This window comes from Chrysochloris asiatica, unplaced genomic scaffold, assembly GCF_000296735.1.
Source record: "Chrysochloris asiatica unplaced genomic scaffold, ChrAsi1.0 scaffold00028, whole genome shotgun sequence".
In the NCBI taxonomy this organism is placed as follows: domain Eukaryota; kingdom Metazoa; phylum Chordata; class Mammalia; order Afrosoricida; family Chrysochloridae; genus Chrysochloris; species Chrysochloris asiatica.
The window spans coordinates 12,525,043-12,549,684 of record NW_006408546.1 but is presented as its reverse complement, the minus strand read 5'-3'; the positions used below and the strand labels follow the sequence as shown (position 1 = coordinate 12,549,684).

The 24,642-nt window shown below is 37.2% G+C and overlaps 1 protein-coding gene across 2 annotated transcripts in view; it reads right to left on the bottom strand.

Moving 5' to 3' along the window:
• Positions 1 to 24,642, bottom strand: part of PPP2R3A (protein phosphatase 2, regulatory subunit B'', alpha) — a 200,300-nt gene that overhangs the window by 13,853 nt on the left and 161,805 nt on the right. For both annotated transcript variants that reach the window (XM_006846599.1, XM_006846600.1), the window contains exons 10-12: positions 20,130 to 20,305; positions 19,493 to 19,611; positions 17,140 to 17,246 (exon numbers count right to left, since the gene is read on the bottom strand). In XM_006846599.1, the coding sequence (XP_006846662.1) occupies positions 17,140 to 17,246; positions 19,493 to 19,611; positions 20,130 to 20,305 (402 nt within the window). The remainder of the gene's footprint in view (positions 1 to 17,139; positions 17,247 to 19,492; positions 19,612 to 20,129; positions 20,306 to 24,642) is intronic.

Sequence of the window (24,642 nt, the reverse complement as noted above, 5' to 3'; positions counted from 1 at the left end):
GATTATCAAGCCATCGAGGCTAGGTCAAATGGGTACTGTCTGCAAGTTTAGGTGTTCTTGTGCATCTCCCCTCACTTCATATCAGCTGGATGCTTTATTCTCAGCTCTAGCCCTCTGTGGCTATGTCCTTGTCCATGGGCTCAAGTGTCCCCAGGTGTTACCACATTTTGGACCATCCATCCCTTCCTCTTCTCTCTCCCATCTCCAGGTCAACAGGAGTCAATATACTGTGGTTGAACTCAGCCAGTTTCTTCATCACTGTCTTTCCACTTCTTCCACTTACCAGTAGACCAGTGTGATCACCAACAAGCTTACATGCCTGTTTATGTGTTCCCTTTGAGTTTCAGTCTTAGAGGGGAGTTTGTCCTGAAGGAACTTGATTGCTTGCTTTGATGGCTTCCTGGTGAACTGTTTGCTTATTCTTGTAGTAGCCAGTCATGCTGACATTTTTGTTTTAGGTTTTTCCTGATGATTTTTCTTTGAAGATGTAACTTCTGTTGCTGTAGCTGTTCCAGGCTGGTCTGCTTGTTCTTGCTAGTGGGAATGTCCCACCTCATAAGGTTCTGGATGGGACTCAGGATTCCACCTAAGGTCTTATACTCTGCAAAGGCTTTGTGAGAGGCCTATTTCACTGGGCAAGTTCTAGAACACCTTTTAGTTATTCCAATCAGTTACAGGCTGAAGACGGGCTTACAGGTTTTCTGGAATCATGTTTCCCAACATTCCTTTCTATCCCACTAATGTGTCTATTTCATGATAGTAGGCAAGGGAAACCAATATTCATAAAACAGTCAAACATTTTAGTATTATTTCCCCTCCTCAAACTAAAAACTCCCACCCCAACCCCACTGTTGTGGTTACAGTATATTCCATTCATTCTTCCCTCCATTTAAGACAGTCTATATTATCCTGTAATCCACCTGACCTTACCACCTGGATCTCGGTTCCTCTGTGTTTACCTTTTTTCACATTGTAATTGTTTTGATCATAGACTGACCTCCCAGATTCTCTGTTCTTATAATTTTATTCTGTTCCTGAATCTTCCATTTGTTGACTGAGTTCAGGATGATGCTGCCATATACGTCATTCTCTGGCTGTTGTTTGTTCTTGTTGGTTCTCAGTCTACAGAACTTCCTTTAAGATGTTTTTTATAGCTGGGTTGGCTTTGGCAAAATCCCTTAGCTTCTGTTTATCCTGGAATGTTTTGATTACACCATCATATTTGATTGACAGCTTTGCTGGGTAGAGGATTCTTGGTTGGCAGTTTTTTTTTTTCTTTCAGGGTTTTATATATGTCTCCCCAACACCTTCTTGCCTGCATGGTTTCTGTTGAGAGATCCGAGCTTAATCTGATTTGCTTGCCTTTGTATGTTATACTTCTCTTTTCCCTAGCTGCTTTCAGGATTCTGTCCTTATCTTTGATTTTGGAGAGCTTGATTATTATATGTCATGGAGACTTTTTTGTGTGTGGTCTTTCCTTCCTGGGGTTCGATGAGCTTCTTGAATGTTTATCTTTTTGCTTTTCAGGATGTCAGGGAAATTTTCTTTCAGAAGCTCTTCATCTATTTCTTCTGTGGACTTGTGGGAATCTTCCTGTTCTGGAATGCCGATAATTCTTAAGTTATTCCTCTTCATGTTGTCCAACATGAATCTTAAGCCTTCTTCAGATTTTTTTTAACCTTTTTTGTGCTTGCTCTTCTATCTCAGTAGAGCTGAGAGATTTATCTTCCAGCTCACTAGTTCTGGCTTGTATCTCTTCAGTTCCAAATCCTTTGCCCTTTCAGTGTATTGTCCATTTATGATATTCTATTATTAATCATTCAGGCTACTTTCTGTAGGTTTTGAATTGTTTCCAATGCTGTAGCTATATTATTTGTTCCTATAGCACTTTCCTGATTTCTACCTTATTTTTCTCAACTCCATTTTATAGTGTTTTGATACATTTTATAATCATTTTTCTGAATTTCTTCTCAGGTTCCAAAGCCTGCCTCTTTCCTGTATGGAGTGTAGGTCTACTTCCAGCTCATTTGCCTCAGTCACTTTATCTTGTTTCTGGACGTGTGCTGATGATACAGTCATTTGTTTCTGATTTTTGGCATATTCAGGAGTTATCTGTGGCCTTAATACTTAGATGGGTGCATATTTTGGTATTTTTTATGCTTTCTGATTGCCTCCAGGTACATGTGATCAGGAGATGGGCTTCTCTTTTCACTCTTCTTCCTGAGAAATTTCAAGATGCCACTGCTGGTCATTGTAACGTAACTCAGGATTTAATTTTCAGCCTATTTCCTTTTTAGTCTGCCCTTCCTGCTCCACAATCCCCATTCAGGTCTTTTTCTTAATGAAAAATAGTTCAGAGCTGTCTGTGGTATTTTTTCACTGTCCTTTGATTTTAAATGGATACTGTCAACTTTAAGTTCCAAGGAGATCTGTGCACATATGTAGTAGAACCCTCCGGGGTGTCGGTGGGGTGTCCACTTGCTCAGGCACTGTTCTCTAGTCACCAGAATGGAGGTATGCAGGAGAGACCAATGAACAGATAGAAAAAAAAAAAAAAAGAATGTGCACCTCTTTATCTCCACAGTTCTGTCAGGCATCCATGGCTGCTCTGATACTTCCCCAGCTTGATCTCTTCCAAGATGGTGGCTCTGGGAGCAGCTGAGTGTCTTGAATTAGAAAGCAATGGATTTCTTGCTTCTGCTACAAATCCCCTTAGCTGTAAGCCTTCTAACCTTCTAAATATTCCTTTATATGTGGTTCAGAGTTCTGGGACCATCCCCTGAGCCTGCTTGGTCCGGTATTCTGTGTTGTTGCTGACAGAGCTCCTCACTGTACAGCCACCTGGTCTGCCATCTTGTTTGTTTTCCAGTCCTTCAACTTTTAAAAAAGTTTTTAAGGTTTTCTAGGTTCCTTACATTTCTATATACATTTTAGGATTATTTTGCCAATTTCTATAACAAAAGTCTCCTGAAATTTTAATAGGGATTAGATAAAATCTATAGATCTGTTTGGGGAAAAGTAGCAATTTAACAATACGAGCCTTCTACTCCCTCTATTTATTTGTTATCGTTGTTGGTAAGTGATGTTGAGTTGGACTTATAGCAACCCTGTATAGGCTTTCAGTGAGTACTGAACTTGAACCACTGATCTTGCAATTCAAATTGACTTTGCAGTCCATTGCACTAACCCATACCACACCAGGACTTATTTCTCTCAGCACTGTCTTTTAGTTTTAATATACAAAATAGTATACATATTTTGCTATGCTGTTGTTAAGTGTTGTTGAATCGGTTCTGATTTATAGCCACCCTGTATACGGTTTACAAGGAGCAGCTGGTGAGCTTGAACCACCAACCTTACGGTTCAGAATGATCTTGCAGTCCAGTGCATTAACCCACAGTGATACACCAGGACTCTTACTTTGCTATATTACTACTTTTTTTTTGATGCTATTGTGAATGACTCACTTTAATTTTATTTCAAATTTCATTTGAAGTTCACTTTATCTGAATTTCATATTTATTGTTCATTGTTAGTATAGAGAACTACAACTGTTTTTTGTTTAATAAGTTTATATTCTGAGACTGGCTAACTCACTTATTAGTTCCAGTTGCATTTTTAAAGATTTCTTAGGATTTTCTGTTTATACAGTCACAAAGTCTGTGAATACATATATTTTGCTTCTTCCTTTCAATTCTTCTTGTTGTTAAGTGCTGTCGAGTCAGTGCCAACTCCTAGAGACCCTATAGGGTTTCCAAGGAGTGGCTGGTGAGCTTGAACCACTGATCTTGTGGTTCAAACGACTTCGCAGTCCAGTGCATTAACCCATAGCACCACATCAGGACTCCATTCCTTTCAATTCTAGATGCCTTTAATGTCTTGTCTTGCCTTAATGAACAAGATAAGCTTTCCAGTTACAATAATAGACATTATGAGAGTGAATATTCTTTCCTTGTTCTTAATCACATGGGAAGGCATTCTACTTTTCACCATAAATCTAATGTCAACTAGATTTTTTAGTGAATTTTCTTTGCCAGGTTGAAGAACTTCCCTTCTTTCCTTACTTGGGTGAGAGCTTTGAAAATCATTTTTGGATGTTGAATTTTGTTAAATATTTTTATTGGGTCTATTGTGATGATGTTTTAAAATTTTTTTGTCCTGTATCCAATTTATATGGTGTATTTATATATACTGATTTTCCTAACCTATACTGCTTTAAAGTAACCTTCCATTCCTGGGATAAACCCTTCTTGGTCTTGGGATATAATCCTTTTTATATGTTGCTGGATTTTATATGCTAATATTTATAATAAGTTTTTTATCAGTGTTCATGAGGAATATTGGTTTGAATTTTCATTTCTATTTTATATTTGTTTGGCATTATAATATCATAAATTGGCAGTGTTAATATTGGCTTTACAAATGAGTTTGGAAGTATCCCCTTCTATTCTTTTTTGAAGGGCTGATATTAGTTTTTCCTTAAATATTTGACTTAGAATTCACCAGTGAAGATGACTAGAATTTTTTCTTGGAGCATAACTATTAATAATTAATTCAGTATCTTTACTTTGATGCTGATTTTTCCATTTCTTCTTGAGTCAGTTTTGGCAGCTTGAGTTTTCTAGGAATTTATCCCATTTTCATCTAAATTTGTAAAATTTATTGGGATAAAGCTTATCGTAATATTTTCTTATAATGCTCTTCATTTCTGTATGAAATTATTTCTGATTTTGTTATCCTGAGTCACCCTTTCTTCCCCATGGTCAATCTAGCTAAAGATTTATCTGTCTTCCCCTACCCCACAATGTTTCTGAAGAACAAACTGTTAGTTGCCTCAATTATTTTCACCGTTTTCTATTTAATGGATTTTCTACTCTACTTTGGTTTGTTTTTTATTTTCTAGCTTCTTAAAGTTTGGCCTTTATAAGCTACAAAAATCATTTTACTAACTGTCCTGGTGTGGTGCTATAGGATAAGCATTGGACTGCAAGGTTGGCTTGAAATGCAAAGTCAGTGGTTCAAACTCATCACCTGCTCCTCAGAAAACCTATACAGGGTTGTTAGGTTTAACAGCACTTAACAACAACAACAACAGGAATAGCTTTAATTGTATTAATGTGTTTTCATATGTTCTTTAATGTTAATTCATTAAAAAAAATTTCCCCCTTGTTTTTTTCTGTGACCTATGGGTTTTTAGAAGTATGCTATTGGATTTTTAAATATTTTGGGATTCAGATTTCTTTCTGTTGTTGATTTCTAATACAATTCCATTATAATCAGACAACATATTTTATATTACTTGAGTCTTGTTTTAGTGACTTTCTCAAGTTATCTTTTAGTGAACTAACATATTTGGAGACATTCCATGTGCACTTATAAAAAGTGTGTTTTTTGTTTTGTGTGGAGTGTTTTCTACACATTAAGTCAAGTGATTTGACAGTCTTCAAGTTTTCTGTAGCCTTACTGCTTGTCTAGTTGTTCTATAAATTATTGATGGAGGACTGTTGAAATTTCCAATTATGGAGGGTAACTCAAAAAGTATTGCTATAAAAATCATTGAAATCTTCATTAAACAAAGTATCAAACTGTCAATCTATTATTTCCCAACACATCCTCCATGTAACTATGTCTATACATTTTAGAAGTTGGTGTTTCCATTCTCTAACCCCACCCTGTGAAGTTTTGGTATCCTCAATGGACTCAAATTGTACTCCTTTTAAATAATCTTTCAATTTGGGGAAGAAGTCTGAAGGGGCAGATCAGGACTGTAGGGTAGATGGAGTAAGGCTTCCCAATGTAACTGTCATTGGACAATGCTTGTATCCTGGAACAATGAACTGATGCACTGTCATGATAGAAAAAGTTTCTTAGTACCACTTTCCTGGCCCTTTTCTAACCAATGCAGTTTTCAGTTTTCATAAAACTTGTTTATAACACACCTCTAGGATCGTTCTGTGTCCACCAAGAAAATCTATCAAGATGATCCCCCAAAATAGTGACGATAACCTACTGAGCTGACCTCTCTGCCTTGGATTTAAGTGGCCCAGCAGATCCCCTCAGGGGTCATTGTTTTGATTGGACTTTTTTCTTGAAGGCACCCTATGAAGAGTAATACAAGTGCATTACTGAAAGAGTTTTTCTGCAGCCATCCACTGATCAAAGACATGTTTAAATATTCTGTTTATAATAAATCTGTGCATATATGAACTGAAACTCTAGTAGCAATACGTTTTTTTACTTACCAACCAATAACTGTTGAACTGTCTTCAAGTTAACTTTTTGTTGGTTTCATGTATTTTGAAGCTCTGTTGTTAGGTACATATACATTTAAATTTGTTATATCTGGTTATTGCATTTTAACTTGATGACATGTGAATTTTTATATTTATTTCCTGGGTGAGATTTTTTTTTCTCTTTTACTGTCTTTTACTGTCTTAATTATGTCTAAATAACATAATTATTTATATTATTAGTATTAGTTTTAAATAACCATACTTACAAAAGAACAATATTGGCCCTGGGCCATATGATACAACCCAGTTTGCCTTTTAATTGTGGTGCAGAATTTGTGGCTTTTTAAGTGAGCTCAAATGTAAAAACAATCTTCTTTTAAATGTCTTAAAAATTTAATGCAACAATATTTCCAAAAACAGTCTCCCTTTAAGTTTTATGCTTTCAAAGTCTGTTTATTTACATTCATATACATTATTTGAATAGGTACTTTCTTGCCCTACTAAAAGAGAGTCAATTTTTTCTGACTAGTCTTTTCCTAATATATTTAAGATATCATCTTATCATATACTAACTACATTGCCATGTATACATTTTACACTATGACATGCATATCATATTAAGTTTAATTGCTATGGTTTTATATTTTATCTCTCATATTTCCCATCAGACCTTTGTTCCTTTTCAAAATTTGTAACTATTTTTGCTTATTGTTTCACGTGAGTTTTAGAATTATCTTGTAAAATTCTGCAAAATATTTTGGATTATTATGTTGAATTAATAAACTAATTTCAGAAGAGAATTGATATGTTTATATTATTGAATGGTTTTATCTATAGTATGGTAATTAGCCTGTATCTTTGGGTGAATTTTTATAGCTTTCCATATATATATATATATATATATACACACACACACTCTTTTTTTTAAGTCACTTTTTCTTAATAAAGAATCTTCTCTTTCGTATATCAGACTGGTTATTTTTGGGAAATGGGATCGACACTTTTGTCCGATAAGGAGGTGCTTTTTTTTTAGTTTGCTTAATTTTAAGATTTTTCTCCCAAATTGGAAAATATATTACATTTTATCAAATGTTTTCAAAAAATCAATTTAAATTTTATGATTTTTTTCATCTTTATTATACTAATGACAAATTTTGTAAAGTTAAACCATCACTGAAGTCTTGGGATAAGAGCTTCTTGCTTGTGATATATTATTTTATATAGTGATGGATTTGATAAGTCTTTTAGTCTTCTGTGTTTTAGTTTTCCTATCTGTAATATGGGGACAGTAGTATTTATTTAAAATAATTTTATAATCATCCAGTGGATTTAAGTATTTAGAACACTGCTTGGCACATAGCATGTTTGTGTGTGTGAATTAATAAATCATTTGCATCTAGTTTTCATCCATCTTGAGTGGATAGCTTAATTAGTGTATTTCAGTTTATAAGTTACAAAATTTCCTTTGTCCATATCTAGTTGTTGTTGTTAAGTGTCATCTAGTCTATAAAGACTCATAGCGACCTTATGCACAACAGAATGAAATAATGCTCACTTAAGGGCATTGCTGCTGTGACTGTACAAATTCATCTCATTAGGGGTGTTCCTCTTTTTTGTTGACCCTCCATTTGCCAAACATGATGTTCTTCTTCAGAAACTGGTCCCTCCTGATAATATGTCCAAAATTTGAGAGACAAAGTCTGTTCACTCTGGCTTCTAAGGAGCATTCTGACTGTACTTTTTTCAACACATATTGATTTGTCCTTTTGGTGGTCCATGTTACTTTTAATATTCTTTTCCAACTCCCAATCTCAAATGCATCAATTCTTTTATGGTTCAACTTTCACATGCATATGAGGTTACTGAAAATACCATGGCTTGAGTCAGGAGCACCTTACTCCTCAAACTGACATCTTTGCTCTTCAACAATTTAAAGAGGTCTTTTGTGCAGCAGATTTGCCTAATGCAATATGCCACTTGATTTCTTGGCTACTGCTTCCATGAGTGTTCATGGTTAATCTGAACAAAATGAAGTCTTTAACAACTTCAATCTTTTTTCCATTTATGTTACTTATTGGTCCAGTTGTGAGGATTTTTGTTTTCTTTACATTGAGGTGCAACCCATATTAAGGCTGTGGTTTTTGATCTTCATCAGTTAGTATTTTAAGTCCTCTTCACTTTCAGCAAGCAAGGTTGTATCATCTGTCAATTATAGGTTGTTAATGAGTCTTCTTCTAATCTTGATAGCTCATTCTTCTTCATATAATCCAACTTCTCAAATTAGTTGCTCTGCATATAAACTGCATAAGTATGGTGAAAGAATACAACTTTGGCACACACCTTTCCTAATATTAAACCATTCACTGTCTCCTTGGTGTATATCCACATGAGCACAAATAAGAGTTCTGGAATACTCATTCTCCACAATGTTGTTCATAGCTTTTCATGATCCACATAACCCAAAGTCTTTGAAAGCACAGTTAAACATCTTTCTGGTAGTTTCTGCTTTCAGTCAAGAGCCATATGACACCAGCACTGCTATCCCTCGTTCCATGTCCTCTTCTGAATCTGATCTGAACCTGTGGTAGTTGCCTGTCAATGTATTTTTGCAGCCATTTTTGAATTATCTTTAGAAAAATTTTACTTGCATGTGATATTAATGGTATTATTGTCTGATGATTTCTTCATTCTCTTGGGTCACCTCTCTTTGGAATGGGCACAGATAAGGATACCTTCCACTCAGTTGACATAGATGAGTGGGTTGGCATAGATGAGCGAGTGCCTCCAGTGCCGCCACACTTTGTTGAAAAATTTCGATTTGTATTCCATCAATTCCAGGAGGCTTGTTCTTTCAGTGCACTTCTTCCTTCAGTATCATCAACTCTTGACCTTATGGTGGTGGTAGTGTGCCGTGGAATCTGTTCTGACTTAGAGTAACCCTGTATAAGGTTTCAAAGGCTGTAAATCTTTATGGGAGCAGAAAGTGTTGTTTTTCTCCTGTGGAGTGGCTGATAGTGTCAAACTGCTGACCTTGAGGTTAGCAGCTCGACTTGTAACCACTATGCCTCCAGAGCTCCTTCTTGACAATATGTTGTTGTTGTTAAGTGCTGTCAAGTCAGTTCTGACCCACAGTGACCCTGTATAGGGTTTTTGAGGAGCAGGTGGTGAGCTTGAACTGCTCGCTGACATTGCAGTTCAAACAGCTTTGCAGTCTGGCGCATTAACCCACAGTGACACACCAGGACTCCCATAATATACTACCTCTAAAATGGTTGAACACAGACCATTTCTGTTTGGTACAGTGACACTGTATTCTTTCCATCTTCTTTTGATGCTTTCTGCATCATTCAAAATTTTGAAATCTTTCAAAATTGCAAGTCAAGGCTTGAATTTTTTTTTCACTCCCTCAGCTTGAGAAATGCTAAGCATGTTATTCCCTTTTGGTTTTCTAGCTCCAGATCTCTGCACATTTTATTATAATATTTGACTTTGTCTTCTCGAGCTGCACTTTGAAATTTTTTATTCAGTTCCTCTTCATTTCTTTCATTTGCTTTACTATCTCTATGCTGGAGAGCAAGTTCAGAGTCTCTGCTGACATCTATTTTGTTTTTTTTCCTTCTTTCTTGTCTTCTTAATGACCTTTTACTTTTTTTCCTGTATGATGTTCTTGATGTCATCCCACAATTCTCTGGCTTTGGTCATTAATGTTGAAATCATCGATGGTCTCTAAACTCAGGTGGGTTATGTTCAAGGTCATCTTTTGGCTGCTGTGGACTTGTTTTAATTTTCTTCAGCTTCACCATGAACTTGAATAGGAACAATTGATGATCTGTCCCACAGACTAATCCTGGCTTTGTTTTGGCTGATATGGAGCTTTTCCATTGTCTCTTTCCAAAGATATAGTCAGTTTGATTTCTGTGTATTCCAGCTGGTGAGGTCCATGTGCATAGTCGTCTTTTATGTTGCTTAAAACAGGTATTTGCTATAAAGCAGTCACTGGTCTTGCAAAATTCTATCATGCAATCTCCAGCATCACTTCTATCACCAAGGCCAGATTATCCAACTACTGATCATTCCTCTTTGTTTTTAACTGACAGTAATTCTCAATACATCTTGACTGCATGTATGATCAATTTTAGACTGAAGAAGTTGGTAGAATTCTTCAATTTCATCATAACTGGCTTTAGTGGTTGGTACACAAATTTGAATAATAATCATATTAACAGGTCTTCCTTGTAGGTGTATGGATATTATACTATCACAGACAGCGCTATACTTTAAGATTGATCCTGAGATGTTCTTTTTGATAAATGCTACGCCATTCCTCTTCAATTGTCATTCCCAGCATAGTAAGCCATGTTATTATCAGATTCAAAATGGCCAATTCCAGTCCATTTCAGCCCACTAATTCCTAGGATATCTAAGTTTATGAGTTCAATTTCACTTTTAACAACTTCTAATTTTCTTTGATCCATAAGTAATGGATGTTTACAACATTTCTCCTCATTTTGAGTTGTGCCCCAACAGAAAATGAAGGTCCCGAAAGCTTTACATGATTCACATCAGAATGGTCAACTCTGCTATGAGAAGGCAGCTCTTCCCCAGATTTAATTTGAGTGCCTTCCAACCTAGGGGGCTCATCTTCTGGCACTGTACCTGGCAATATTCTGGTGCTCTTCATCATATTTCAGTAGTCAATATTCTGGTGCTATATGACAGTATTCTACTGCTGTTCATAAGGTTATCAGTGGCTAAATATTAGGAGTCTTTGTATGGTGCTGTGGGTTAATGCGCTGGACTGCAAGGCCAGTTTGAAACGCAGTGTTGGTGGTTCAAGCTCACCAATCACTCCCTGGAAACCCTATACAGGTTTGCTAGGTGTTGGAACCGAGTCCACAACACTTAACAACAACAACAATAAATATTGGGAAGTAGTCCATCTCTCCTCCTTCCTAGTCTGTCTGCAAGCTCTTCTGAAACCTGTCCACCATGGGTGTCCCTGCTGGCATTTAAAATACTGACAGCATAGCTTTCAAAATCACTGCAACACGTAAGCACTACAGTATGATAAACTGACAGACGAGTGATGTTCCATATATGGTAGATTTTAGTAAACGTAATGCTTTCACTGTTGGGTTTCTGAAAAGATTGTCATTTCTATTTTTATTTCTTCTTTGGGTTAAAAATTATTTCTAAGCATTTTAAATTTTCACATGTGTATTTATATCTGGTTTCATATGAAATGTTAAATGTTTTCTGTATGTTAATAACTTTTTTAAAAATATGTTTTCTTTCAGGCATTTTATGGTAGTCCCATGTGTATGAAGGGGCTTCAAAAAGTTCATGGAAACATGAAATGAAAAGATACTGGAATTTTTCTGTGAGCTTTTTGAAACCCCCTTGTATTTGCTAACTATAGTATATCTTTATGAGATCAATCTACTAATTGTGCGTTTGTGCTTTCTTTTTGTAGGTTTGTGTCCCCTCCCTCTTTCTTCAATGGATATCTGTTGGTCCTCTAGCTGTATAGTATTCCACTGTCTTCTGGCCATACTTTCCAATTGTCTTTGAGAAAATATATGGTTTGGATGGACCTGACTCCTGTCCTAGCTTAGTTCGAGGCCTGACCAATCAAATTATGAATCCTACTACATATGATCAATGTGCCCAAGATGAAAGAAATGCATTTTGAAGAAATTGTTAAATGCTGGCAATTTGGTTCTGACTCATAGCAACCTTATATGCAACAGAATGAAACATTGCCCAGTGTTGCAACCTTGCTATGTTTGAGCCCATTGTTGTAAGCTACTATATCAATTCATGTCATTGAGGGCCTTCCTCTTTTTTGCGGATTCGCTACCAAACATGATTTCCTTTTCCAGGAACTGGTCTCTCCTGATAATATGTTTGAAGTAAATGAGATGAATTCTAGCCCTCCTCTTTTCTAAGGAACATTCTGGTTGTACTTCCTCCAATACAGACTTGTTTGTTCTTCTAGCAGTCCACAGCATATTCAATATTCTTTGCCATCATCATAATTCAAAGGTATCTTCAATCTTTCTTATTCACTGTCTAGCTTTTGCAACCATATGAGGTGACTGAAAATATCATGGCTTTGATTAAGTGCACCTCAGTCTTCCAAGTGACATCTTTGTCTTTTTATGTCTATAAACTCTTCTAAAACATGTGAGATAAAGTCCAACTTTTATCACTTTTCTCTGTAAGACACAAATTTTCTTTTTACTATGCCCCTCCCCCCACCTTTTTGTTTGTTTGTTTAAGCAAATTCAAGTTGAATTTAGGTCACATGCAACCAAGAGGATGTTGATGAACACAACTTTTCTTTTAGTACATTGAGTCTTCTTTATTTGACTTTTTCCAATTAACAATACTATGCTTTTTTAAATTTTCAAATTGAACTTGAAAGTTTTTTTAATCTCTATTTGTCCAAAGATTGACTTAAGTTTTCAAGACGTATTTTAACTCTAGCCATTTTTAGAGAAAGTGTTATATTCGCCATTCTAATAAAGCTTATTATCTCTCTTTTGCCCTTTTATGTTAACAGTATCTTTGATCAATATTTACATAGTACTAATAAGAAATTTTACTCTTGGTAGCAGATGACCTTTCATTGCTCATGATTGCTTCCTACATCTGTTTCCTTTAGGATTCATTTTCGTTCTTGATGAAGAATATACTTTAATACTTACTTCAAAGATGCCATGCAGGTTGTACACTTTGTCATATCTGAATGTCTGCTTCGCTTTTTTTTTTTTTTACTTTTTATTGTGAATTGAGTGAAGATCTATAGACAAGACCATCAGTTTTACATTTAACAAATCATACACTTTGTTTCATCTCAATGACTGCAATCCCTTCCATGTAATAACAGTTTCCCCACTTCCTCCCTGTAGTTCCTGTATCCATTCCACCCTCCTTCCCATTCCTTCTCAACTTTGTCCTTAGGTAGATGTTGCTCTTTTGGTCTTGCATGATTGACCATTCCATGGCGAGCATACCTTACTTGTGTTGTTGTTCTATATGCCTATCCACTGATTGTCTGAAATTTGGGCCACCATGGCGATTTCTGTTCCAGGCCTGAATGGTGGTCATGGACCATAGTCTTGGGTTCCTTCAGTCTCTTTCTGACTAGTAAGCCTGTTTTTTTAAAAAAATTATTTTCTAATTTAGAGTACCGCTCCACATATTCTCCCACTCTATCCAGGATATTCTAATATGATCCCTTTCAGGGCAGTTGAGAGTAGTAGCTGGGCACCATCTAGTTCCTCTGGTTTCAGAGTCAGGGTGACTGATGTTCACATGTTCCACTGGTCCACTGGACTAGTTGATTCCAAACATCTTCAAAATTTTGTCACTCTTCTTTCTTCTTCACATGGAAAGACCATGCACTTTAAATGGTCACTTTCAAGATCCCAGTCGCTCACTACTCACGAAAGCAGGATGTAGAATATTGTTTTTGTGTGACTATGTTACACCTATGGTCCTGAGCCCCCAGGCCCAGCAACTCATTGCCTTAAGATGTTTGATAATATCTATGAAGTTTTCCCCATTTCCCCCTTCCCACTGTATACTCCACCATATTCATAGGTGTGTTTGCAGCAAAGGGAGATACCCATGTACAAATATCCTCTTTTAAAGGTGTGGCGCTCTGGTAGCGTAGTGGTTACGAATCGGGCTGCGAACCTTAAGGTCAGCGGTTCGAAACTACCAGCTGCTCCGCGGGAGAAGGATCAGGCTTTCTACTCCTGTAAAGATTTACACCCTCGGAAACCCTGTACAGGGTCGCTATGGGTCGAAACTGACTCGACGGCACTAACAACAACAACAACAACACAAAGGTGTGGCGCTGGGGGTTAAGGCATTGGACTGCAAAGTCGGTTTGAACCACAAGGTCAGCGGTTGAAGCTCACTAGCTGCTCCTTGGAAACCCAATACAGGGTTGATATGGATAGGAACCAAATGGACGATACTTAGCAAGAACAACAACAAACCCTTATATACATTTGTGAAAATACTCCCTCTCTCCCTCACATACCCACTAAGCCTGTCCATGTATTTTTCCCGCAGAATACTATTGCTCCAGGGTTGTGTAAATAACAGTAGTTACCTCTGTCCCCTTTTACCCTTGCAAGCCTCTCTTTGTCGTCACCATTCTGCCAACCTCTCTTTTCTTGTATACTGTCCTCCCAGCATCACATGAGTTAACATGTAAGGAGTCCTGGTATGGTCCTGTAGAATAACACTGGACTGCTAACCAGAAGATTGGTGTTCCACACCTACCAACAGCTTCTTGGAAACCCTACACATGATCATGAGTTGGAACTGACTTGACCACACTTAACAACAATAACCCTCTAGCCAGTGAATTACTGTCCCTTCCTTTCCACCCCTGGTACCCATTAAAGAATTTTATTTTTTAGCGTGCTTTATGTCTTTTTACATTTGCTTTGTTGGTAATCTGTCTTTTCTCTCTGGTAGATTTAAGCTGTTTATCTTTTATGTTCTGAAATTTCACCCTAGTGCAGGGGTCAACTCTGGCTTGCTGCCTGTTTTTGTGTAGCCAATGAGCTAAGAATGGTTTTACATTATTAAATTGGAAAAAAAGAAAGATTTCATAACATGAGAAAATGTTATGTTAAAATGTTAAAACTCAGTGTTAAAGTTTTACTGGAACAATGTTAATTCACTTACTTATGTTTATGCTTCCTTTCATGTCACAATGGTAGAGCTAAGTAGTTGTGAAACAGTTGTGATAGAGACCCAGAAAGTCTACAATATTTACAACTTGGCAAGAAAATGCCTGCTGATTCCTTTGTATCTTTTTTTGTTTAAACAGCTACAATTCTAGGAGTTATTTGGTTGTTTTTCCCATTGCTTTCTTATCCCAATTAATTTTAGCTTTTTATTTTATTATTTAGCTCAAGATTAAGCTTTTCATTTAAAAAATAATTTTCAAGAAACTGGCTAATTTCGTTTCAGGAATATGGTATTTTCTCTTATCTCTCTGAGAAGAGTAAAGATACTAATTTCAAAGTCTTGTTTTGATTGCTACATTAATGGTTTCCAAGGATGTGAGTTCTTCCATTTGTTGTATATGTTATTCGTAATTCTCAAATGCTTGGGATTTGTCTACTTTTCTCTATAGTTGAGAACCAACCACTGCTTTTATTTGCAGTGCCTATATAGGAGGGCCCAGGAGGGGTGCCAGTGTTGGCAACCCTGTTTTCAATGAAATGGGGTCAAGAGGAGGGGTAAGGGGAAGGGCCATACCGCTGAGCTGCTGATATTTCAATGTGCTCTAAGCTCCCACACTTACTGTTTTTACCTTTCTGTTGGAAATGTTGTTGTTGTAGTTAAAGTTGGTTCCAACTCATAGTGACCCTGTACACGGTTTCCAAGGTTGTACATCTTTACGGGAGCAGAAAGCCTCATCTTTCTCCTGCGGAATGGCTGGTAGTTTCAAACTTCTGACCTTGAGGTTAGCAGCCCGATTTGTAACCACTACACTAGCAGAGCTCCTTAGGAGACATATAAGGGTTGACTTAGATGGATACTTCTTCTCTTGATTTTCCCTTTTGTTCTTGGTTTCAGTCAAATATAGGTATTATTATCTTTGCATCATCCTGCAAAGGATCTAAGCTGCTAGTTTCTGCTTCAATCTGAACCCAGTTGCTTTTCTTCTTTCAGTCCTGCACTGTAAGTTTTTCAGCGATGCTCTGCATCATTTCTTATTTTATGTGGTGTAGGAAATTTAACAGGACAGCATATTTCAGTCTATCTCCTTGAAATCAGAAGGTGGTCTATATTACTCCTTGGAAATTCACTGAATCTTGGTTTGCAGTCAAATAGCATATTTTGTAAATACTCTATAACCACAAAACTATTTTATCTATTTTCAGGGAATAGTTCATTATTTGTTAGTAATAAGTTTTGGTTTCTCCTTTTCTTAAAAAATTTGTCATCAGGAGAGTGTTTTTTTAGGTCTTCATTCTTTTTTAAATCAGTCATTGTGCCTTTTTTTTTTTTAACTTGATGTTGCTATCATTCCATCAAGAAATATTTTTTCTTTCAATATATGAGTTTATTCCATTGAACTTACAGATTAAAAAATATCTGCCTGTAGTTCAACTTTATGCTGGGTAGCATCTATTTTTATTTTGTGCATGTGTTTTCTAATTATATTAGAACATTTAGAGTCTGGTATTAGTTTTTCTAGTGTTTATTTTAATTAATATTTTAAAATCCTCAATTTATCAGCTTTAAAGGGATTCTGATGAAACTCTGCTAGTGAAACTTAAAAATGTGTCATCTGTCTCCTCTCTAAATCCTAATTTTAGTTATACACCAATACATTTACCTTAATTCCTACTCTGGAAGTTCAATGACAAAAAATCCTAAATCATACTTGTAAATCGTCTCTTCTGATATAGTCTGGATTAAGATAATCCATGAATGAGGAATAATTTTAAGGACACTGATACAGCAATGAAACACTAGTTTTGTGACTAATCAGTTTAAAGAAATCTCCAGATTAAAGAAAGTGATTTTGAGATGGCTTCGTTGGCATTCTCAAAAAAGATAAATAAAGACTTAGTGGTATGGGTATACAATGATACAACCTCTTTGGAGATTCAGTTGACAATATCTGTTGTGCTGGATATTTTCAGTTTTTTCCCTTCAGATCTACTCCCCATTTAACTTGTATTGAGGAGGATCACCTAATTTTAACTAAAGTTGGTTTTAGATTACTCTTAATTTTATGACACTCAAGAAGAGCCAAAATAGAAAAGGACTGCTTGCTGGATTTTTTTAAGGTAGTTTTAATACTCCTGATGTGAATGCTCCTGTGAACAAAAAATTCTACAGGCTACAGAAACATACTCACCCTTCCTGGAACTGCGCTTGGGCAGACTCCTCTGCAACAAGTGTTTCGTACTCCTCAGCGGCAAACCTGTCCCAGTCGGAGGGCTCAGGCCCATCATTCTCAGCATCCTGATGGGAAGAAGACAGTCACAGGAAATAAAAAATAAGACAAACAACTAGAGAGAGGTCATCACAAATTTGTTGTGTATATCTCTGAAAAAATTATCTGAAAAAGTTTCATTTCAACAGACTACAATAGGAGCTAAGGTGAGTGACTCCTACAGTGATCGATTATATCTCAAGTCCTGAATTGATTACTGTTCAGCAGCTAGATTTCTTGAGATCTAGATTCTTGAGCCTTGTAGCCAGAGGCCTTTCTCCATGCCCCTACCCCCCAGCATTTTACACAGCATCTATCTGGAGGTTTACACATGCCCATCTGAATTGTACCACCCTGTCCTTTGGCAAGTATATATTTTCTTTAAAAGTCAGCTCAGAAGCATGTCATTTGTGATATCTTCCTAGAAATGTCCCTCTTCTCTCAAATCACTTCCTTCTCTAGATCATATATGCTTTTTGGTTGCCATTTTTTGATCTTCTAAGTCTTTTTTTACCTACATATTAATAGCACTATCTTTTAAACACAGTACTTAGAATGTATTGAGCATTTTCTGATTAATAATAACTCAACCTCAAAGTCTGTTTGAAATGCAAGGTTGGTGGTTCAAACCCACCATCACTCCTCAGAAACCCTATACAAGGTCGCTATGAGTATAGAACCAACTCGATGGCACTTGACAACAACAACAACAATGCAGATCAGAACAAATATTGGTAATTACTGGATTGCAAAGTTGGTTTGAATTGCAAGGTTGGTGGTTCAAATTTACCAGCTGCTCCTCAGAAACCTTATATAGGGTTGCTATGAGTCAGAACCGACTCAGCAGCACTTAACAACAATAGTATAAAGACAAGTAAAAATAAAATTTACAATATAAATAAAAGCAATTACAGGAGCTGTGAGAAGGTTACAGATTTTATTTCTCTTCTGTTGTATGAGCATTGTCATGGAGCATGTTTCCAGGTAAGGTAGTGTCTACTTTCTAGACTAGAAGTACTTTACCACTGCTGTGGAGCCTCGAGTTAGTTCTGACTAGAAGAACGTAAGTACTTGATTTGACCATGTCATGTGGTTAACAAGATATTTAACCCATTTTACAATTCCCCTTTCATGTCTCTGAATTTGGCATGCATCACAGGCTTACAAATAGCAACATTTTTTTCTCACTTAGGAGTACATAAAATAATGAGACAGCTTATGATTGATGGCATCTTAGTCTCAGTGAAATGTAGAATTCTCTTTAAAACAATGATAATGTATCAACTGTACCGTATTTATTTTTTAGAAGGTGACAGTATATTATTGGTGTGGCACTGTAGGGTAAGCACTGAACTGTTAATCACAGTGTCAGTGGTTCAAACCCACCAGTTGCTCCCTGGAAATCCAACACAGGGTCACCAGGAGTCAGAACTTAACAATAACTATATCCCTACTGTTAGGTTATATACGGTGTGGGTAAAAGACTGCAAAAGCTTCTTGTAGTTGTATTGTTACTCAACTGTAGCAGTCCTTTTCTGGCTCCATCGTTTTACTTTTTAAATGGGAATAATAGGGGGAAGTGGTGGTACTGTTATTTTGGACAAGGATCACAGGCAAAGGTTTCCTGAGAACCCACGGGTTACTGTGTCTGGGAAAAGTGTGCTGATCTCTATTAAGTCACCTAATGACATGACAGACTGATAACTGGGCACAGCAATCATTATCACTGGACAAAGCATCACTGTCTGAAGGTTGTCTGCCACAGAGAACGTCTAGTGTTTATTATGAAAGGGAGGCTGTTTGTTGGGGGGAGACTGGAGATTATTGTTTTTACCAGGATATCTAGAAGTAGATGATACTAGTAAATCAAGTCCATAGTTCATAATATAGCTAAGTTTATTGACATATTTTCAAAAGTTACACTAAAAGTGCATTATTTTTTTCAAAACTTTAAAAACTGACTATAATTTAGAAAAGCTTTAGATTTAAAGAAAAACTTCTTCCTTTTTTGGTAACTAGTTTCTAAGATATATTTGAGGGGGCTTCAAAAAGTTTGTGGAAAAGTAGAATTAAAAGATAGTGGAATTTTTCCATGAACTATTTGAAGCTCCTTTGTTTAAGGACACAGGTCATACAATTTACTCAATGGAAAATACTTAGGCAGATTCAGGTTACCTAAACTTGAAGATTACCTCTTGAAATATTGAGGTTATAGACAACACTTTCACATACATAGCATATAGAAAGAAAACAGAAGTTAAAACGATACTGGTACCTTCTGGACTGCAAAGGGATCTCTCTGTTCATGGTCTAGGTATTTCTCCAGATTAAAGAAAGTGTCATAAAAGATGTGAGCCATTCTGCATCTCTTCAGATCATGTAGAGTTATTTTGCCTGCGCAAAAACAAAGAAAGCTGGTAAATTTCATCAAGTGATACCTTGGGCAAGTACAAAAAAAGTCATTGACGTTTAAAAGATCTATATGTGTATGTTTGTTTTATTGTAAAAATTCCTTTTCATTTTTCTTGATGTTAAATTCATATAACAAAGTTCACCATCAACAGATTCAGAGGCTTTTAGTAGATTCACAAAGCTATAAACCCATCACCACTATCTCATTCCAGAACATGCCTCAAAAGGACACCCCATACTCATTAATCACTTCCCATTCCTCTCTCTCCTGAGCACCTGGCAACCACTAATCTGCAATTTCTCTCTATGAAAAAAATAAAAATCCCATTTCTTAAATAGAGGATTTGCCATCAATCATTGGTTCTACACTAGTAGTAAAGGTTAAACATAAAACACTTCTGATTGTAAAGACGGCTCTGAAAAGTTAAAAAGTTAGGACAATCTGGGATTAAATCTGTGACGGAGGTGAACAGTGCAAATGGATCTTTACAAAGTCTCACCATCACAAGCTGGCTTCACCAGGTCAAGCATCTGGCAAAGCAAATCATGGAATGGCAGAGGCTCGATACCCATGGCTTCCATCCGCTCACACTGCTCCTCATAGAAGTACTCCAACTCGTACATGGAGAGTACACCATCCCCGTCCACATCCATGCAGCGGAACCAATATTCAATGCTAGGAGATAAGGATGCTCGTTAGCATGGGCCTGGTGAAAGTCCTATACTCACTCAGATTTACCGTTGTGTACGTTTCTTTTGACTTTTGTTAAGACTTCTGACTTAAGACACAGTTGTTGTTTTTTTTAAAGTTTTTATTGTGAATTATGTGATAGTTTACATGGGAAAACATTAGCTTTACATTCATCCTATATCATATATTGTTTCATTGCCATGATTACACTTCCTTCCATGCATAATCAAACCACCAAAGGGTACACCCCGCAAGCCTGCTCCTCAGTGGTCAGCACACAGCCCCTCTCTCTCTTTGGGTCTACAGTCCCCAGCCACTCCATCTCTCCACGTCATCATCTCTGGCATCACTGTTTCCCTTGGTAGGGTCCGGCACTACACTTTTCTCCCTTGATGGTCCCAGGGACCTCCGCTCCTGGACTGCAAAGTCAACCACTCCCTTCCTTTTGCTCCAAAACATCTACCTTTACATTTCCAACCCTCACCGTCAGTCTTGATAGAAATTATTCACTGTTGTACCACAAGAGTCTTATCCCCATCTCCTTTCATCAGCCTGGTCCAGATTAGATACTACTACTCAGTGGAGATTCTACCTTCCCCTGTGCCCTCTGGATCTAGGCTCCCTCTTGAAAGCCTGTAGGCCAGTTACTTCTTGCCTTTGTAGCCCCCCACCCCCCCATTTTGGGAAGCCAGTGTCTAAGTTGCCCATCCCTGTCAAACCTGTGTACCAAGGGGATAGAAATGATCCTCACTGTAAAGATTTGTTCCCTCTTTTGAGCTACTGCATCCATAGGTATAGGCTTAGACACAGTTTTACAAGGTTTGTCAGAAAAAAATGGCAGGTCCCTTCTTTCTCTTTTCCCAGAACCAACCACTGTCAACACTTGATTACTTGGGTTTTTACCTACATATTTTCAGATAGCATGCCTGTATCGCTCCTCTCTCATGTTTATGATTTAGGAACTATGTATTAATTTCACACTATCAAAACGGCTTTAACTCTTTTTACTACTTCTTTCATCTTAACTGGAGTCCTAGTGTGGTGCTGTGGGTTAATATGCGGGACTGCAAAGTCGGTTTGAATCTTAGGGTTGGTGGTTCAAGCTCACCAGCTGCTCCTCGGAAACCTTACACAGTTGGATTCCTTTTGCCTTGCTCCTGTCTATCACACATATTTCCCTCATCTTACTTAACTACATGTCTGTCCCATTCTCTTAATATAGTTAAAATGCTTAGTACTTAAGAGTCGATGACTTTATATTTTTATTTTATCTTATTTTTCTCTGTACTTGTCACTAATTCAACCCCAAACCCTCTGCCAGTTGTCTATATTTACAATTAGTTCAATCATAGGTATTCTATTACTTAGATCTTGATGAAGCCTGTTTTAGATTCTTCTGACCTGCTCTAATCGGGACTGATTGATCTCTACGCCTGGTTCAGTTTTATCCCATGGGCTCCTTTTGCCTTGCTCCTGTCTATCTCACATTTCCCTCATTTTTGCACCAGTCACTCCTCGGACACCCTATTACAGGGTGGCTATGAGTTGGAACCAACTCGACAGCACTTAACAACAACAACAACCTTGCTAGGTGTAGCATATCCTCAAGTTGCTTTCTGGAAAAGAAAGCACAACAGGTACATTTTTTTGAGATATGATAATGGACATGTGAAAATGACTTTTTTTCTAACTTCTAACTTGACTGGTATTTTGACTAATTATAAAACTATACGTTGGTAAAAATTTTTCCTCCAGAATTGTAAAGACATTGGTCCACTGTCCTTTATCTATTCATTGTGGTTTCGGATCCTTTGAAGATAACCTCTCTCTCTGAAGCCTGTAGAGGCTTCTCTAAGATCTTTGTTGTTGTTAAGTGCCATCAAGTTGGTTCCAACTCATAGACTCTGTATAGGGTTTCCAAGCAGTGGATGATGAGTTTGAACCACCAACTCTGTGGTTAGCAGTCCAGTATTTATCCTATAGTGCCACAACAGGGCTCCGAAATTCTTAGTGTTTTGAAATTTCATGATGAAATGCTTAGGTCTATTTATTTATTCTGCTGGGCTTTCTGAGATTTATTTCAAATTTGGAAATCTGTAAACTTCAGTTCTAAGAAATGTTCTCTTTTTTTCTTATTCTCTTTCCCCCTTTCTGGAATCCCTATTATTTAGGCCTATGTGGTCTAATATGGTAGTCACTAGTCACATACAAGGAGTCCTGGTGTAGCGCTGTGGGCTAATGTGTCAGACTGCAAAGTGATTTGAACTATAAGGTTGGTGGTTCAAGCTCACCAGCTTCCCCTTGGAAACCCCATACAGGGTTGCTATGGGTGAGAATCGATTTGATGGCACTTAACAACAAGAAGTCACTATGAGTCCTGGTATGGCACTGTGGGATAATGCACTACACTGCAAGGTTGGTTTGAACTGCAAGGGAAGTGGTTCAAATTCCTCAGCTACTTCTTGGAAACCCTATACAGGGTTGCTACAAGTTGGAACAGACTTAAGGACATTTAACAACAGACACATATGATTATTGAGCATTTGGAATGTGATGAGTCTAATTTGAGATGTGCTCTAAAGTACAAAATACAAAACTGATTTGGAAGACAGTATGCAAAAAATAATGTAAAACATCGCCACATTTTTATTGATGACATATTCAAATGATATACTGAGTTAGTTAAATAAGCTATATAATTAAACTTAACCTGTTTATTTATTTTTAAAAGATTTTATTGTGAACTGAGTGACAGTTTACATGGGAGAACATTGGGTTTGCACTCAACGTACTGTATTTTGTTTCATTGAAATGATTACAATCCCCTCCATGCATCATCAATTAACAATATTTGCTTCTATTTCCTATTATTATTATTTTTTTGATGTACACAAAAACATACAGGAATATATAATCATTTAAACAATCAAAGGGCATGTTCTGTAAGCCGGCCTCCTGGCCGCCAGGACACAGCCTTTCTCTTTCCATGAGTCTAGAGTTCTCAGCTGCTCTCTCTCTCTCCATGCTATCACCTCTTCCTCTACCTCTACTGTTGCTGCTTCTCTGGTTAGGGTCACATGTTCCATTCAAGCTCTTCTCTCTTGATGGCCCTAGAGTCCTCTGTTCCTGTAATGTAAGATTAACTACTCCCCCCTTTTTGTTACACAACTTTTACCTTTACAGTTGTGACCATCGCATTTAGTCATGATAATAATTACTCACTATTGAATCAAGAATCCTATCCCCATCTCCTTTCACCAGACCTATCTAGACAAGATGAAAACTATTCAGTGGGGATTTTACCTTCCCCCACACACTCTGAAACTAAACTCCCTTAACCTGTTTATTTTTATTATTTTTTTAATATGACTAAATTTTTAAATTATGTATGTGGTTTGCATCATACTTCAATTTTCAGGAATGCTGGACTTTCTGGATTGGCACTTTAAATTTCATGGCTTTCCTTCTATTGCCTCATCTTTTGGGGACATTTACTTGGCTTTATCATGTAAACATGGGTTTTTTTTTTTTTTTTATTTCTGCTATCATAGTTTTTGGAGTCCTGGACACTGGACTATTAACCACAAGGCTGGTGGCTCAAACCCACTACAAGCTCCTTGGAAATGGTATACAGGGTCACTATGAGTCAGAACTGACTCAACTGTAATTACTATCATAGTTTTGGTTGCCCAGAGGTCTCTTTTGGTTCTCTGAATGTTCAAGTACCATTCTGCTCACGTTTTGTGAATGTAATTACTTCTCTTATCTCTCAGAGGATACTCATAATAGTATCCTCTTTGTTGTTATAGCTTCCCTTTCCGTGCAAGTCTCTGTTTCTTCCAAGTTACTGCCTTTTCCTGTATGGTTTCTCTCTTTTATATATAGGACTTTGCCCAGGTGTCACGTGATCCTTTGTTCTCTGCTCCTATTTAAGCTCTTGTTAAGTGCCCTTGAGTTAGTTCTGACCCATAGCTACCAACTGGGTATTTAAGAGTAGGTGCTGTTGTTGTCAGGTGCCATTGAGTCAGAACCGACTCATAGCGGCCCATGCACAGCAGAACGAAACAATGTCCGATCCTGGGCCAACCTCATTACCGCTGCCACACTTGACACCATCAATGATGCCACTTGGCTGATCCACCTCGTTGGGGGTCTTCCTCTTTTTCTCTGACCCTCCATCTTATCCAGCATGACATCCTTCTCATGACATGTTCCCTCCTGACAATATGTCCAAAGTATGAGAGATGAAGTGTAGCCATCTTGGCCTCCAAGGAGCACTCTGGCTGCACCTCTTCCAAAACAGATCTATTGGTTCTTTTGGC